The sequence below is a fragment of the Ochotona curzoniae genome, unplaced genomic scaffold, assembly GCF_017591425.1.
Source record: "Ochotona curzoniae isolate NIBS_2020 unplaced genomic scaffold, NIBS_Ocur_1.0 contig_3622, whole genome shotgun sequence".
NCBI classification, from domain to species: domain Eukaryota; kingdom Metazoa; phylum Chordata; class Mammalia; order Lagomorpha; family Ochotonidae; genus Ochotona; species Ochotona curzoniae.
The window spans coordinates 433,276-446,703 of NW_024465926.1; the positions used below are offsets into that span (position 1 = coordinate 433,276).

General features: G+C 66.2%; 1 protein-coding gene across 1 annotated transcript; it reads right to left on the reverse strand.

The window, feature by feature from the left end:
* Positions 1–499: 499 nt before the first annotated feature.
* Positions 500–11,929, reverse strand: CDH15 (cadherin 15). Its single transcript, XM_040982221.1, has 14 exons — positions 10,706–11,929; positions 6,305–6,463; positions 5,888–6,043; positions 5,523–5,667; positions 5,001–5,161; positions 4,435–4,563; positions 4,048–4,233; positions 3,338–3,591; positions 2,861–3,003; positions 2,543–2,782; positions 1,932–2,171; positions 1,492–1,628; positions 1,247–1,405; positions 500–913 (listed from the first exon to the last, which is right to left on the reverse strand). Exons 1-14 carry the CDS (start codon positions 10,745–10,747, stop codon positions 713–715), a joined length of 2,352 nt encoding a protein of 783 aa, XP_040838155.1. The 5' UTR covers positions 10,748–11,929; the 3' UTR covers positions 500–712.
* Positions 11,930–13,428: the final 1,499 nt, after the last annotated feature.

Consider the following 13,428-nt stretch of genomic DNA (forward strand, 5'->3'; position numbering starts at 1 on the left):
TCCTCTGGCTCCTCACCCCTGGCCCTCAGGAAGAGGGCTGCACGGGATGGAGCACCCCAGGGCATCCCGGCCGGCCATCTGCCCGTGTCCCAGCCTGGAGCCGTGGGCCTGGGTGGGGGGCTTCGGGGCTGAGCATCTGCTGAGCGCTCAGCGTGACAGGCTGGCCCCGGCTGTCCTCACTGGGGCCCAGTGTCTTGGGTCCTGGAGGTCGCACAGCTATCCTGTGCTGGGGCTGAGGGTCTGTTCAGGGAGACCCTCCCCACCGTGGCCCAGCCCCCTCCACTACGTGAGGGGGACTGCAGGCAGCCGAGCCGGAGGGTGGGGCTGCCGGGAGAGGACCCCGCCCCGACCTGGACAGGGCGAGTCCTTCTTAGGAGTACCCACACCCTCGCCCAGGGCCCCCGCTGCCCTCTCCACCCTCCCTTGCCAGGTGCCCGGGGACGGAACTGGAGGAGAGCTGTGCTGGGCGTGGGGGCTGCAGCCCCTCTTCCCAGAGCCGCCCCCACAGCCCGCCGCGTGCTCCCAGCCCAGCCCGGGGTGCAAGCCGTAGTCCACTCATAAGGGCAAGTTTCTTTCATACAAAGAGAGGTTAACAGGAAGAAGCAAAAGCGGGGGCTGGGGCAGCTTTGGGTCCCGGGTGGGTGGGCCCAACGCCCTGCGGGTGTCTGGCAGCGCAGTCCCCAGGGGGAAGGCCCCCCGCTCGGTGCAGGCCTCAGGGGCGCCCGTACAAGTCCGCCAGCCGGGCAAAGCGCGGGCCCCAGTCCTGGAGGTAGTCGTAGTCCTGGTCCTCGTCCGCCCCGCTGGACAGGATGGAGCTCAGAGTCCCCGCCGCGGAGCCGTCCCCCTCGTAGTCATAGATGAGAGCCGTGTCGTAGGGCGGCACGCTGGGGTCGTTGTCTGCAGCCGCCAGGCCCTAGGGACAGGCAGGGAGCTCTGCTCAGGGTCGCCGGGCACGTTAGGGCCGGGGTCCCCGCCCACCTGTCCTGCTCGCCGTGGGAAGGCACCAGGGCTCCAGCACCTGCAGGGGACAGGCCTCCTGACCACCCCGGGGGCCTCCTGGACAGGGTAGGGGAGCAGCCCTCCTTCGCCCCTCGGGGTGTGGACCTCCTGACCGTGCAGGGATCACGTGGGGGGAGGGACGGGTGCTGCCGCAGGCCCGGGGGCTGACCACCGGTGCCCCCCGCCAGCCCGCTCCCCCCGCCGAGAGGGCTTGGCGCCCCGTGCATGCGCGCACCAGGACACCGACCTCGCTGATGAAGCCGGCCACGTCCGCGGGGCCGGCGGGCTGCAGGCGGCGTGGCCGCGGGGGCGCGTGGCCGTGGGCGGCGTCGCGGCGGAGCAGCGGCCGGCCCAGCCCGAGGGGGACGCTCCGCGAGGGCCGCAGCTGGGTGAGGTCGTAGGCGTCCTGGGGGCGCGGGGCGAGCAGAGCCCGGCTCAGCGCGAGGCCGACCGGCGCGCCCCCGCCCAGGCCTCCGGAAGCCCCGTCCTCACCTGGTCCTCCTCCCCGCCGCCCTGCTCGTCATAGTTGAGCACGTTGTCGCGGAGGTCGTCCAGCGGCCGGGGCGGCAGGGCCTTGTCCCGCGCCGACGGCCGCCACCGCGCGCGCCGCGCCCCGAGCAGGACCAGCACTGCGGGGAGGCACGTGACGGGGCGGGGCCTGGGCCGCGGGGGCGGGGCCGGGACGCCACGAGGGGCGGGGCCTGGGCCGGGATGCCACGAGGGGGGCGGGGGCCTTGCTGCGGGGGCGGGGCCGGGACATCACGAGGGGCGGGGCCTGGCTGCGGGGGCGGGGGCCTTGCTGCGGGGGCGGGGCCTGGACGCCACGAGGGGCGGGGCCTGTGCTGCGGGGGCGGGGCCTGGACGCCACGAGGGGCGGGGCCTACCCGGGGCGGGGCCGAGACACGGCGGGGGCGGGGCCGAGGGACACTCACGCAGCAGCACGGCCACGCTGGCCAGCACGGCGAGCAGGGCGCCCAGGCCGACGCCCGCGGCCCCGGTGCGCAGCGCGGCCGCCCCGGGCAGGCAGGCGCCGTCGGGGCCGCAGCGACACACGGACACGTTGAGCTGCTGCTCGCGCTGCTGCGGCGGCTGCCCCGAGTCCCGGAGCAGCAGGCGCAGACGGTGCAGGCCCTCGGGCACCGGCTGCCGCGGCCGCAGCCGCGCGTGGCTCACTGCGGGGAGAGAAGGTCAGCGGGGTGGTCAGCGGGGTGGTCAGCGGGTGGTCAGATGGGTGATCAGTGGGGTGGTCAGATGGGTGGTCAGCAGGGTGATCAGTGGGGTGGTCAGATGGTGGTCAGCGGGGTGGTCAGATGGGTGGTCAGCAGGGTGGTCAGATGGTGGTCAGCGGGTGGTCAGCGGGGTGGTCAGATGGGTGGTCAGCGGGGTGATCAGATGGGTGGTCAGCGGGGTGATCAGATGGTGGTCAGATGGTAGTCAGCGGGGTGGTCAGCGGGTGGTCAGCGGGTGGTCAGCAGGGTGGTCAGATGGTGGTCAGCGGGTGGTCAGCAGGGCCCGCCGCCCGCCCGCCCGCCTGGGTGCTCACCGTTGACCGGGATGAGGCTCCAGTTGGCGCCCAGCTCGGGCGCGCCGGGGCTCAGCAGGAAGTGGAAGGGAGCCCCGTGCGGGGGCAGGTCCTCGTCCGTGGCGCCCAGGAGGAGCCCGGGGCCCAGGTGCGGCTCGCTGCACAGGCTGCCCGAGGGCAGCGGCGCCAGCGCGGGAGCGTGGTCATTCACCTCCAGGATCTCCACGGACAGCGTGCCGGTGGCCGTGCGCGGCGGGGACGCTGCAGAGAGGGAGGCCGGTGGGTTCGGGTCCCGCTGCCCCTGGGGAGGCGCCCGGCCGGGGGGGTGCTGCGCCTCACCGTCGTCCAGGGCCAGGATGATGGCGCGGTACCAGCCGTCTTTGAGGAACGGGGAGGCCGGGCTAAGCACGCGCTGGGTCTGCACCTGGCCCGTGGCGCGGTCCACCTGCAGCCAGTCCTCCGGGTCGTAGTCCTTGGAGTAGCTGGGCAAGGGGTGACGCACCCGTGAGCAACACTCCCACACGCACAGGCATGGGCAGAGGAGTGTGCCAGGGTGCCAGGCCCCCTGCTGACTGCTGGCGTGTGGAGGCAGACGCGGACACGGGGTCAAGGCCATGGGTGAAGGGTGGAAGGGGAAGGGTGGACAGCCTCACAGCCCCCCCAGGGGAGGAGCCGCTCAGAGGCCAACTGCTGGACTGCAGCCTGGGGCACCACGAGGGGCACATTCCAGCTCACGTGGTACCTAGGACCTCCCCCACCCCCAGACTCTGCTCCTGGGGTCCGCGGAGCCCAGGGGGTGCGGGTGGAGCAGCTGACCTCAGTATCTGCAGCTGCTGTGTGTCGGGGTCTCGGGCAGCGAAGGTGGCCACCAGGGTGCCTGGGGGGGCACCCTCGGCCAGGCTGACCCGCAGGGGGTTCTCTGGGAACACAGGGGCCTCGTTGGTGTCTTGCACCCACACGCTGACCCTGGCCTGTCCCCGTACGGCACGCGGCGCGGCTGCCTGCAGCGGGGCCTGGTTCTGCACCAGCACCTGGAGCTCGTGGCGCTCACGACTCTCGTAGTCCAGAGGCTGGGGGAGGAAGCCAGGGTCGTGGCTGAGGGGGGTCCCATGAACCCCTGCTTCCTCCCTCTGTCCCCTTCAACCCTGAGGAACTAAAATGTGTGTGTGACAAAAGGTAGTCAGGTGGGAGCTGTGTGTGGCACTGTGAGTTAGGGGACCACATGAAGTGCTGGCATCCCATAGGGCGCAGGTTCGAGTCCCACCAGCTCCCTGCTAGTGGCCTGGGAAGCCGCAGGTGACAGCCCAAGTGCATGGGCCCCTGCACCCACGTGGGAGAGCCAGATGGAACTCCAGGCTCCTGGCTTCGGCCTCACCCAGCCCTGACTGTTGGGACCCACCTAGGGAGAGAAGTGGGGTGTCCTCTCCCCACTGAGGACACACACAAGGACCCAGGTGGCCAGGGGGTACAGCCCTGCAGGGAAGGGGTGTGGGGTCCCAAGGATAAGACAAACACACCAGACTCACCTTCACCAGGGACAGCACGCCCTCATTGGTCCTGGGGTCCGTGCGGATGGCAAACTGCCCATCAGGGTCACCTTCCAGGATGGTGAACCTGGCCGCCCAGTTGGGGGACCCCGGCAGGTCCCTGTCTTCCACCTGCAGCCGCCCCACATCCACACCCTTGACCGCTTCTGTGGCCTCCATGAAGAACTGAGGGAGCCAAGCTGCGGTCACCCCTGGGCCAGGAGCCCCCTTCCGCCCTCCACCCTCCGCCCTGCTTCCATAGGCTGGCTGGGCAGAGCAGAGGCTCCCAACCACAGGACCCCAACTCCAGTTACACCCCACACACTGCTCCCTCTCCCACCCAAACCCGCCCTTTGCCAGCAGCCCCAGGAAGGACGGGGTGGGCACCTCCTCCTTGGTGAACTCGGGTGCGTTGTCGTTTACATCATCCAGCGAGATGATGGCCGAGGCAGTGGCGGTGAGGCCGTCCCCAGACATGTCTGCCACCTGCAGGGTCAGGTTGTACACGGCCACCACCTGGGGGTCAGGGCGGGCACAGTCAGGGCAGCTGCCAGGCGCCAGGCGAGGTGGGGCTCAGGAGCACCCCCTGTAGCAGACAGCTGGCACTGGCTGCCTTTGCCAGCCCTACCCAGGGAATGGAATGGGAGGCCAGGCATGGGCTGCGACAAGTTTGGTCCTACACACAAATGGGCCCTGGCAAGCCTCACCTCGCGGTCCTGCCCCCTTGGGCCCCACCCCGCCCGCTCACCTCGCGGTCCTGCCCCCTTGCGCCCCACGCTGCCCGCTCACCTCGAGGTCCAGCCCCCTTGCGCCCCACGCTGCCCGCTCACCTCGCGGTCCAGCCCCCTTGCGCCCCACCCCACCCGCTCACCTCGCGGTCCTGCCCCCTTGCGCCCCACGCTGCCCGCTCACCTCGCGGTCCAGCCCCCTTGCGCCCCACCCCGCCCGCTCACCTCGCGGTCCAGCCCCACTTGCACGGTGCGTATTTCCCCGGTAAGCTCATCAATGCTGAACACCTCAGGGCTGCCCTGTTGTACAATGGAGAAGCGCAGCGCCGCATTGTCGGTCTCAGGGTCGTCAGCGTCGGTGGCCTCGGCCCTGGTCACGTAGGTGCCTGGGAAGGCGGGGAGAGGAGCGCAGAGATGGCATACACACATCACATTTACATGCGGGCCACTAGCGCTTCCTGCATGACACCTGCCAGCCATCTCGGAAGTGCCCGTGAGGGTCTAGTGCCCACCTGTGCCCAGTGGACAAGAAAATCCCCCAGAGCCAGACACGACTAGGAGAGTGTGGCATTAGACTCCTCAAGGCCTTGGGAGCCCAGGAGGTGCGGAGGGAAGTCACAGGTTGGCCTCCTGGCTGACTGCAGGAGACCTGACCCATTTGAAGACGCAGTACGTCACTGAGAGTACCCACTTGGGTACTCACTTGGGGTACCCAGCCTCTCCTCTGGCGAGTGCCTGCGGCCTCACCTGGGGCAGCGCCCTCCAACACCCGGCCCACGAACATCTCCTGCAAGAAGGCTGGCCGGTTGTCGTTCTGGTCCACCACCACGATCTCCAGGTCTGTGGGGTCCTCCAAGGTGGACCCGCCCAGGTCCAGCGCGAAGGCTTTGAGCTGGGGGGGAATGGCTGGTGCTGTCAGGCTGGGTGGAGTCGGGGTGACCCCTGCCCTCTCTTGCCTGGGTCTCCTGGAAGCTTGGTTGTAGGTGTTAGCCTGACAGGGTAGGGTGGCTGCTGACCCGCCCTCCTCCCCCCACCCCAGCCTCGCTGCCTCCACTACCCTGAGACTAGACCCCAAGCTCCCACCCCCACTCAGTAACCCAGACCCTGCCCACCCGGAAGCGGTCAGTCTGCTCGCGGTCCAGCATGGCATTGAGGAAGACTTTGCCGGTAAACTTGTCAATAGAGAACACGCCCTGTGGTTCTTCGTCCACGCCGGGGCCCTGGATGCTGTACAGGACACTGCCCAGTGGCTGCTTGTCTGACTTGATCTAGGGGGAGCCACAAGAGACACTGGGTCCCCAGCCCAGGCCCCTGGGGGCCATTGCTGGCCTAGGCAGCCAGAGTCCTCAGCCTGTGGGGGGCCTGTCCCCAAGGGGGGCTGCCTGACTGAGCCCCAGCCCAGGTGAGAAACCCCAAGATGTGGCAAGGGAGGCCACGGCAGGGGGCCTCCCCAGAGCTGAGACCTGAGGAGCAACGGGGGAACACACAGCTGCCTCCCCGGCCCCTTGTTGTTGCCCAAGATTCCTCACCTGCACCAGTGGGTATGGGAGCCGCTTGTGGTTCTCAGACACGCTGATTGGAGGAATGACCCAGGCTCGCCGTACACGGCTCACAGAACGGGGCTGGTGCCAGGGGTACAGGGTGCTGAGGTGCCACGACTCAAGAGCACACCAGGATGGGCCAAGGCCCTGCAAGAGAGACAGCCATTCACACAGGGCCCCCATTACACAGCACAGGACCCCAGTCACAGCACAGGACCCCCATTCAGAGGCTCATTACAGGCCATGTCTCCATCTGCAGTTCCTGGACCCAACACTCAGGTAAGCAGGCTGGTACTGTACAGGGGCACCTATTCCTGAATTCAGCCACTGGCCCATCCCATGCTGGGCAAGTCCGTGGGTCTCCCCTTGGCAGCCACAAACTGAAGGGATACAGAGCAGCTTCTGTCCCCCAGGAGTGTGGGGCTGGGGCGCCCATCCCAACAAGCACTGGTCATTGGAACCACAACCCCTGCCCCAAATGTGGATGGGCAGAGTGGCCCCGCTGGATAGGTAGACCCCTCAGTGGGGAGGGGGGTGCTGGAGGATGCTCTTGGCCCAAGGTGGAGCAGCAGGAAAACAGCCTGGAGCGGGGCCGAAACCTGGGGGACCCACGGTGGCCCTTCAGGGCAGGGCACCACCCAAGGCCCAGATGACCCCACTCACAGAAATACACCCCAGCTTCCAGAGGTCTTGGTCTGGCCAGCGAGGCTGGACACTCATATTGGAGGTGGCTGTCCAAGCCCCAGCTGCTCCCCTTCCCGGAAAGCTCCTTGCCTGTGGCCTGGGAAACAGCAGAGGACGGCCCAGGGTCTGGGACCCTGCACCCGCGTGGGAGACCTGGAAGAAGTTCCTGGATCCTGGCTTCGGACCGGCATAGCATCGGCCGTTGCGCGCACTTGGGGAGTGAATCATCGGACTGAAGATCTTCCTCTCTGTCTCTCCTCTCTGTATATCTGACTTTCCAATAAATCAATAAGTCTTAAAAAAAAAAAAAGATGACACATGTTGCCTATGTACCCTCCCCTAGACTGGCTCTAGCCTCTTGCCTGGATGACTGCCCACCTGCTGCCCACTCTGTTTACAGGGAGGCTAAGCTGGGACCAGCTGGCTTTCAGTATGCACCTGTGCTCGGGACCACCCAAGCCCTAGGCAACCAGCACTGCTCCCAGGAGCCCTGGTGCCAAAACTCCCTGCCCACCCCACCTGGCACAGGATTCTTTCAGTATGACCAGCTAAACTGTGAGGCCAAGGCTGGGGCAGCAGGGGCAGTCCGCTCACTGCCCCTGGACAGCACCAGGCTGCAACTCCCTGGGCTCCTTGGCCGGTCCAGTGCTGCCTCCACAGCCCAGGCTCCCTTCCACATGTCCAGGCACTCAACGGCCCTCACCAGGCCTGACTTCAGGGAGGGTGGCTGAGCCTGGGGGTCTGGCTGCCTGCTTCCACATGCATGACTGTGGCTCAGAGGGGCTTCTCCGAGGCTAGTGGTCACTGTACTGGCTGGGATGGGCAGCATGGGCCACCTGTGGGGGAGGTGTGGCTGGGGTCTGAGTCTTTCGCCCTCTCTTGGGCCATTTGTCACCTGTGCCCCAACTGGTAGGTTGCCCTCAGGGAGAAGGGCAGGGCACCCCACAGACACTGGGGTCAGGAGGGTGTCCCTCTTCTTTGGGGCAGGTAGGTGAGAGCTGGGGGAGCTCATGGATGTCCACCTAGTGCTGTGTCCGGCACCTCACCTCTGGAGACTACATCCCAGCCCCTGGAGCAGGGATCAACTGCGAGCTGGGGCCCCTGCACCCTGGCGTCCTCTGAGGCGGTACTGCATGAGGGAGGCAGCAATGCCCAGTGAGTGGAAGAGGCCCAGGACAGGGCAAGGTGGGAGGTGGCCCACAGGATGGCTGCATTTTGCACTGTGCTTGGCAATGTCCCCAGTAGGCATGGTTCCACGGCCTCTGCTGGCCATTGTCCACTCCAGGGCCAGCCTGGAGGGCTCCCCTGCCCACCTGTGGGGGCATGACTGAGGCCTCCATGGGCTGAGAATCCGCGCAGCAGGCGGGGGCAGGCAGATGAGGCAGAAGGGTCCTTCACTCCATCCCCCTCCTGGGAAGCCATCCATGGACAGATGGCAGAGCTGGCCCTGGAGCTGGCCTCTTCCAAGCCACGGTGCCTACCTGCCAGGGATGCACCTGCTACCCACAGGGGCACCGAGCTCATGGCCTCTGCAGCTCAGCGGCTGTCCTGGAGCCAGGTAGCCTTGAGTCCTCACCGTCCCTGCCACTGAGGGGCCTGGGCTGTTGCTCCAAGGCATGTGGTGTCCGAGCCCTTGGCTAGGCTGAGCCAGCACAGGGGGCACCTCGGGCCCTGGGAACCCACAAAGCAAGGGGGCTGTCCAGCCAGCCGCAACCAGACAGGGCCACCCAGGTCATTCTTCTGGGGCACAGTTGAGCGAAGCCCTGGAGACCTGAGTGGTTGGCCTGGCCACAGCCCAAGTCTCTGAGGCCAGGGAAGCCACAGAGCCTGGGCAGGGCCTCGGTCCACATCTGAGGCTGTAGGTGGTGGGTGAGGAGTACATCTGTCTGCCCTCTGCTCTTTGTTCTCTGCCCAGCTGCCCAGATGACATGGGGGCCACAGGGAGGGCCTGGGAGTTGCTGAGGGGAGCTGAGGCTCCCTGGGTCTCATGCAAAGCTGCCTGGCCTGGCCAGCTCACAGTTCCTGGCATGGCCACCCACAGGTGGGAGCACCCTTGCCTGGTCTTGGGCACAGAGTAAGGCGTCAATACCGGGAGGCCCAAGTGACGTCTGTGCACAGCAATACTAATGATGGGCTCGCTGTGGAGTATAAGGTCCCAGTGGCAGAGCTGCCCATGAAGGGCCGGCTGGCCAGGTAGACAGGGAGGAATGTCTGCACCCCTCACCCCCTGTGCTGTGAGTGACCCAGGCAAGCCAGGCCTGGAAGGAGACCTGGGCTGCCTATTGACCTTGCCCTTCAGGGGCCGGCTGGGGATGAGACGAGAAGCCCCTCCCCACCTCCTTCTGCTGGAATCTGGGGCCTCCCATTCCTGGAGGGCCAGGGATGGGCCCAGCTGTCAGCCTGGCCAGGCGTTTGCCCTGGGACTGTGCCCTCTCCAGAAGGGGAGGCAAAGGCAGCTGCTTCCTCCCATCCCCCCAACATGACAACGGACATGGCTGCTGCCTGAAGTTTCACAGCGAAGCCTGGCCCTTCCTTCATATGCCACGTGGCTCTCCTGGCCAGCTCCAGCCCACCATGTCCGGCTCTGGGCAGGGCACCGGGGGTAGGGGAAGGGGCTCATGGGGCTGGTTCTAAGGACCTGACCCAGGGCCTGTGGGGGACTCGGACTCCACTGGGACCAGTACTGGAGGGCTGTCCACTCCTTCCAAGGCCACAGAGCCACCCCATGGGCTGTGGCCACCTGCCTGGGGTTTTGGCAGGGACAGAGTAAGAAGACAGAGTGTGTAGTGACCATGTCGGGTGGGAAACCTGGGCCTCTGAGGAAGAGCAAAAATCGTTACAGAGGAACCCTGGCCTGGCTGGGGGCACAGGGCATGCTGGCCACCGTCTCCATGGGCAGCAGTGTGCTCAAGAGCCCAGGGGGAGAGGCTAGAGTGAGGACCTGACTGGCTCAAGGGGCAGCCTGGCTAAGGCCTGGGCAGTGGCCAGGGGCTGATACCAGAGCTGGTGAGCCAGGAGGCCAGCAGGTAGTGGAAGGGACTCAGGAGACCCCCTCAGTAGGGGTGTGAGGGAGCTAGCTGCCACCACAGTGTCCAGTGGGGCCTGACCACCCTCTGGCCACAATGGATAATGACCCTCAGCAATGCTGATCCCAAATGCTCCAGGGTGGGAGTTACCCAGGACCACCAACTGCTGCTGCTGGCCCGGGACCCCGGGTGCAGCCTGGTCACTAGAGGCAGGGGCTGGCGAGTGACACCACGGTCTCCATTCCCAGATCCAAGCCCACAGTGTCCAGCAGTCCTGGGGGTGGGAATGGAGCAGCCCCGACATCCCCAAGGAAAGCAAGCCAGTTCCTGGAGGGCGGAGCCCACAGCTGCCCCTGTTGGCCAGGGGCCTGAAGTGGGGACTCCAACCCAGGCCAGGAACTGCAAGAGACCCCACTGAGATAGGCCCAAACTCCCCCAGGAAGGCTCTGCAGGGGGTCTTGGCCTGGCCCCCAGTCCTCCCTCGTGTTCACCTGCAGACAGTGAGACTGGTCTGAGGCCTGCCCTGAACAGGGCAGCCCCACACGCGGTGCCCACGCGGTGCCCAGCCCACAGCCCCCAAAGGCCAGGTCGAGGGTTCTGGGGGCGGCCCGCAGCACGCACTTTAGACGCTGTCCCAAGGGCTGTGGCGGGCAGGGGTCCCCGAGCACCCATGCCTTACCTGGGCCAGCAACCCGAGAGCCAGCAGGAGCGCAGTGCCCATGGGGTCGGTTGCGGAGCAGCAGCGAAGAGTCCACCTCGAGCTGGACCCAGACTCGCGCGGTCGGGCTGAGTGACAGCGCCAAGTGTGTGGGGCGGGCCGAGCGCTGAGTGACAGCGCAAGTGCACCCGGGGGCGGGGCTAAGCGCTGAGTGACAGCGCAAGTGCGGGCTGGCCGCAAGTTGTTGGACCCGGGGCGGGAACCTTGAGGTGGACCGGGCGCGGCCTGGAGCTGAGTGACAGCTGGTCAGCGTGTGTGGGCTGGTACTCGGAGGCAGCAGCTCTCTATGGATGGAGGGACCTCTCCCACTGGCCTGCGGTCAGTTCCGGCTAGAGGAAGGGTGTGGGTAGGGGTTGGAGGGGTCCGGCTAAGGGGTCTGGGCCCCTAGTCACGTGCTCTGCACCCACTAGGGTAGCAGGGGGTCAGGAGACAGGGTGGGAGATGACCTTGACCAACCTGTGAGAGGAGTGGGAGGGATTCCCCTCACTTCCCACGCTGCGGCCCAGACAGCACCTGAGGAGCAAGGACCTGTCTCAAAGTACCATCCTCCCTCGGGGTGCCTCTGCACAGGGGAGCAGGAGAGTTAGGGTTAAAGCTACCTCGGCAGAGCCTTAGGTCCTGCACAGGCCCACCTGGCACCTGCCTGGCTGGGCGATCCATTAGACCCTTATCCTCCCTCTTGTCCGGAGCCTGCAGGTGCTCCTGGCGGGCTCCTGGGCGGCTGGGAGCTGGCCCAGGGCTTCTTGGTGGGCTCCGCAGCATGTGCTGCCCGGCTGGTGCTGTGGGCAGAGGCTGTATCCCTTCCATATTCCTGCCACCCACGTTTGGGACCTGCCTGGAGACCCCCAACCCTCTCCCTGTCACGCCCATGAATGCGTGGGCATGGGCTGATCCCAGCTCCCTCCTCTGGGGTATGTGGGCAGAGGGGTGGGGGAGCGCACCTCACCTGTGGATCGCCTGCAGCCTCCTGACCGCAGAGCAGACCATAAACAGTCACTTGGCCTCTGTGGCTCCGTCCAGCTCAAGCCCAGAGTGCAGCGGCCAGCGGGGCAGGGCTCCCCTGGACCCCCCAGGGCCAGATGCAACACACAGGGAGTATGGTTTGGGAGCTTAGGAAGGGTGAGACACTAGCCTGGGGTGCACTGGCCTGGGCTGCACTCCTGAGAGGTTCCTGGGCCACCACCAGGCTCACCCTGGATATGGCTTGTTCTTCCCCAAGGACCCTCGGAGCAAGCCTGGAACCTGTGGGTCTGGGGGTGGGAAGGGTCCAGATGGTGGTGTGGACAGGGTCTGAGGAGTCGCTGGATGGATGGTGGGGAGAAGGTGAGGCTCCTATCTGTTGCATGCCCCCTGAGGGAGTCCTGAGTGGGACCCTCCAGTCTGGGACCTTGTGTCCCATCAGGAGAGGGCCTAGCAATGGGTCCATTTGTTGTGGGCCACTGGTGGGCTCAGCCAGCCAGTCCCTTCCCCTCCGTCTTGTTGACAAGACAGAACAGCATGGCTCCAGGAATGCTGTGCAGAGGTGAGTGGGGGAGGGCCTGTTCCCACCTCTGCTCCCTCTGTGGAGGGGCCATGGCCCAGCAGCTGTGGCCCTGGCCTGGCCCAGCTCCTCAGCAGGGGTGACAGTGGTGGGCTGCTGTGAGATGGAGTGGTCAAGGGGCCATGATCTGAGTCTCCTGACGATGCTGGCCCCACGTACACGAGGCAGTTCACCCAGGCTCCCCATTCCAGGCCAGCAGGAACCCAGGGAAGCCCCCAGCCTGGCTAGGCCCTAGATGAGCTGCACTTCCTCAGGTGGAGGGGTTGGGGAATGCCCAAGTGGGCAGGGTTCCCCAGTGCCCTTGCTGATTGTGGACAAGGGCCCTGGCAGTCACTGGGCACCAACCTGTTGCGGGTCAAGTGCCAACCCCGAAGCTGCCTCCACACCTCGGCTCTGGGCTTTCTCCCTGGGGAGTGCGTGGGGCAGTCCTGGCTTGAGATGCTCCTGGCAGGTGCGGGTACAGGCCTGCTCTGTCCATGTCACCTGCCAGCTCTGTCCCCTTGGAGGTGCCAGTGGCTGAGGCATAGGGTGGGCTGGGGCTGCCTCCTCCAGGTCCTTGGGGCTGGACCTCACTGTCGTGGGGCTGACGCAGGCTCGTAGGTGCTTAGCAGAGCTGTTGCTGGCTGTGGGCCTGTGCCATCCGTGCTGTCCACTCAGCACCCCTGCTAACACATGGGGTGGGCTGCAGAGGGCAGAGGTCATCACCACACAGCGCCCGGCAGGGCCATCCCTGTCAATCCCTTGGACTGGGCCATGGCTGGCACATGCCCTTGGGAGCCGGAGCCCCAGGGTGTGGAACAGAAAAGTGCTTCAGTAAACACAGACAAGATAAAACAGATGAGGAATTCAGAGATCTTAGTCCCCCTGACTTCTCCAGGAGCAGGCGCCACCAGAGCTGCTAACAAGCCAGACCCCTTATCTAGACCAGTGAGTGCTGGGCCCTCCACAGGCCCAAGCTCCGCTCAGTGGGCTTTTTCTCCGAGTCCAAGGCCAGCCCCTAGCAGTACAAGGAAAGGGTGACCCAGTGTAGGGTGGCCAAGCCACACCCTGGACATGCCACGGCCAGGCCGCAGGACAGTGGGTGTCTGCTGTGGGCAGACATGCCTTGCCCTCCAGGCATCATGTGGAAGCTTCTGGACTCTTC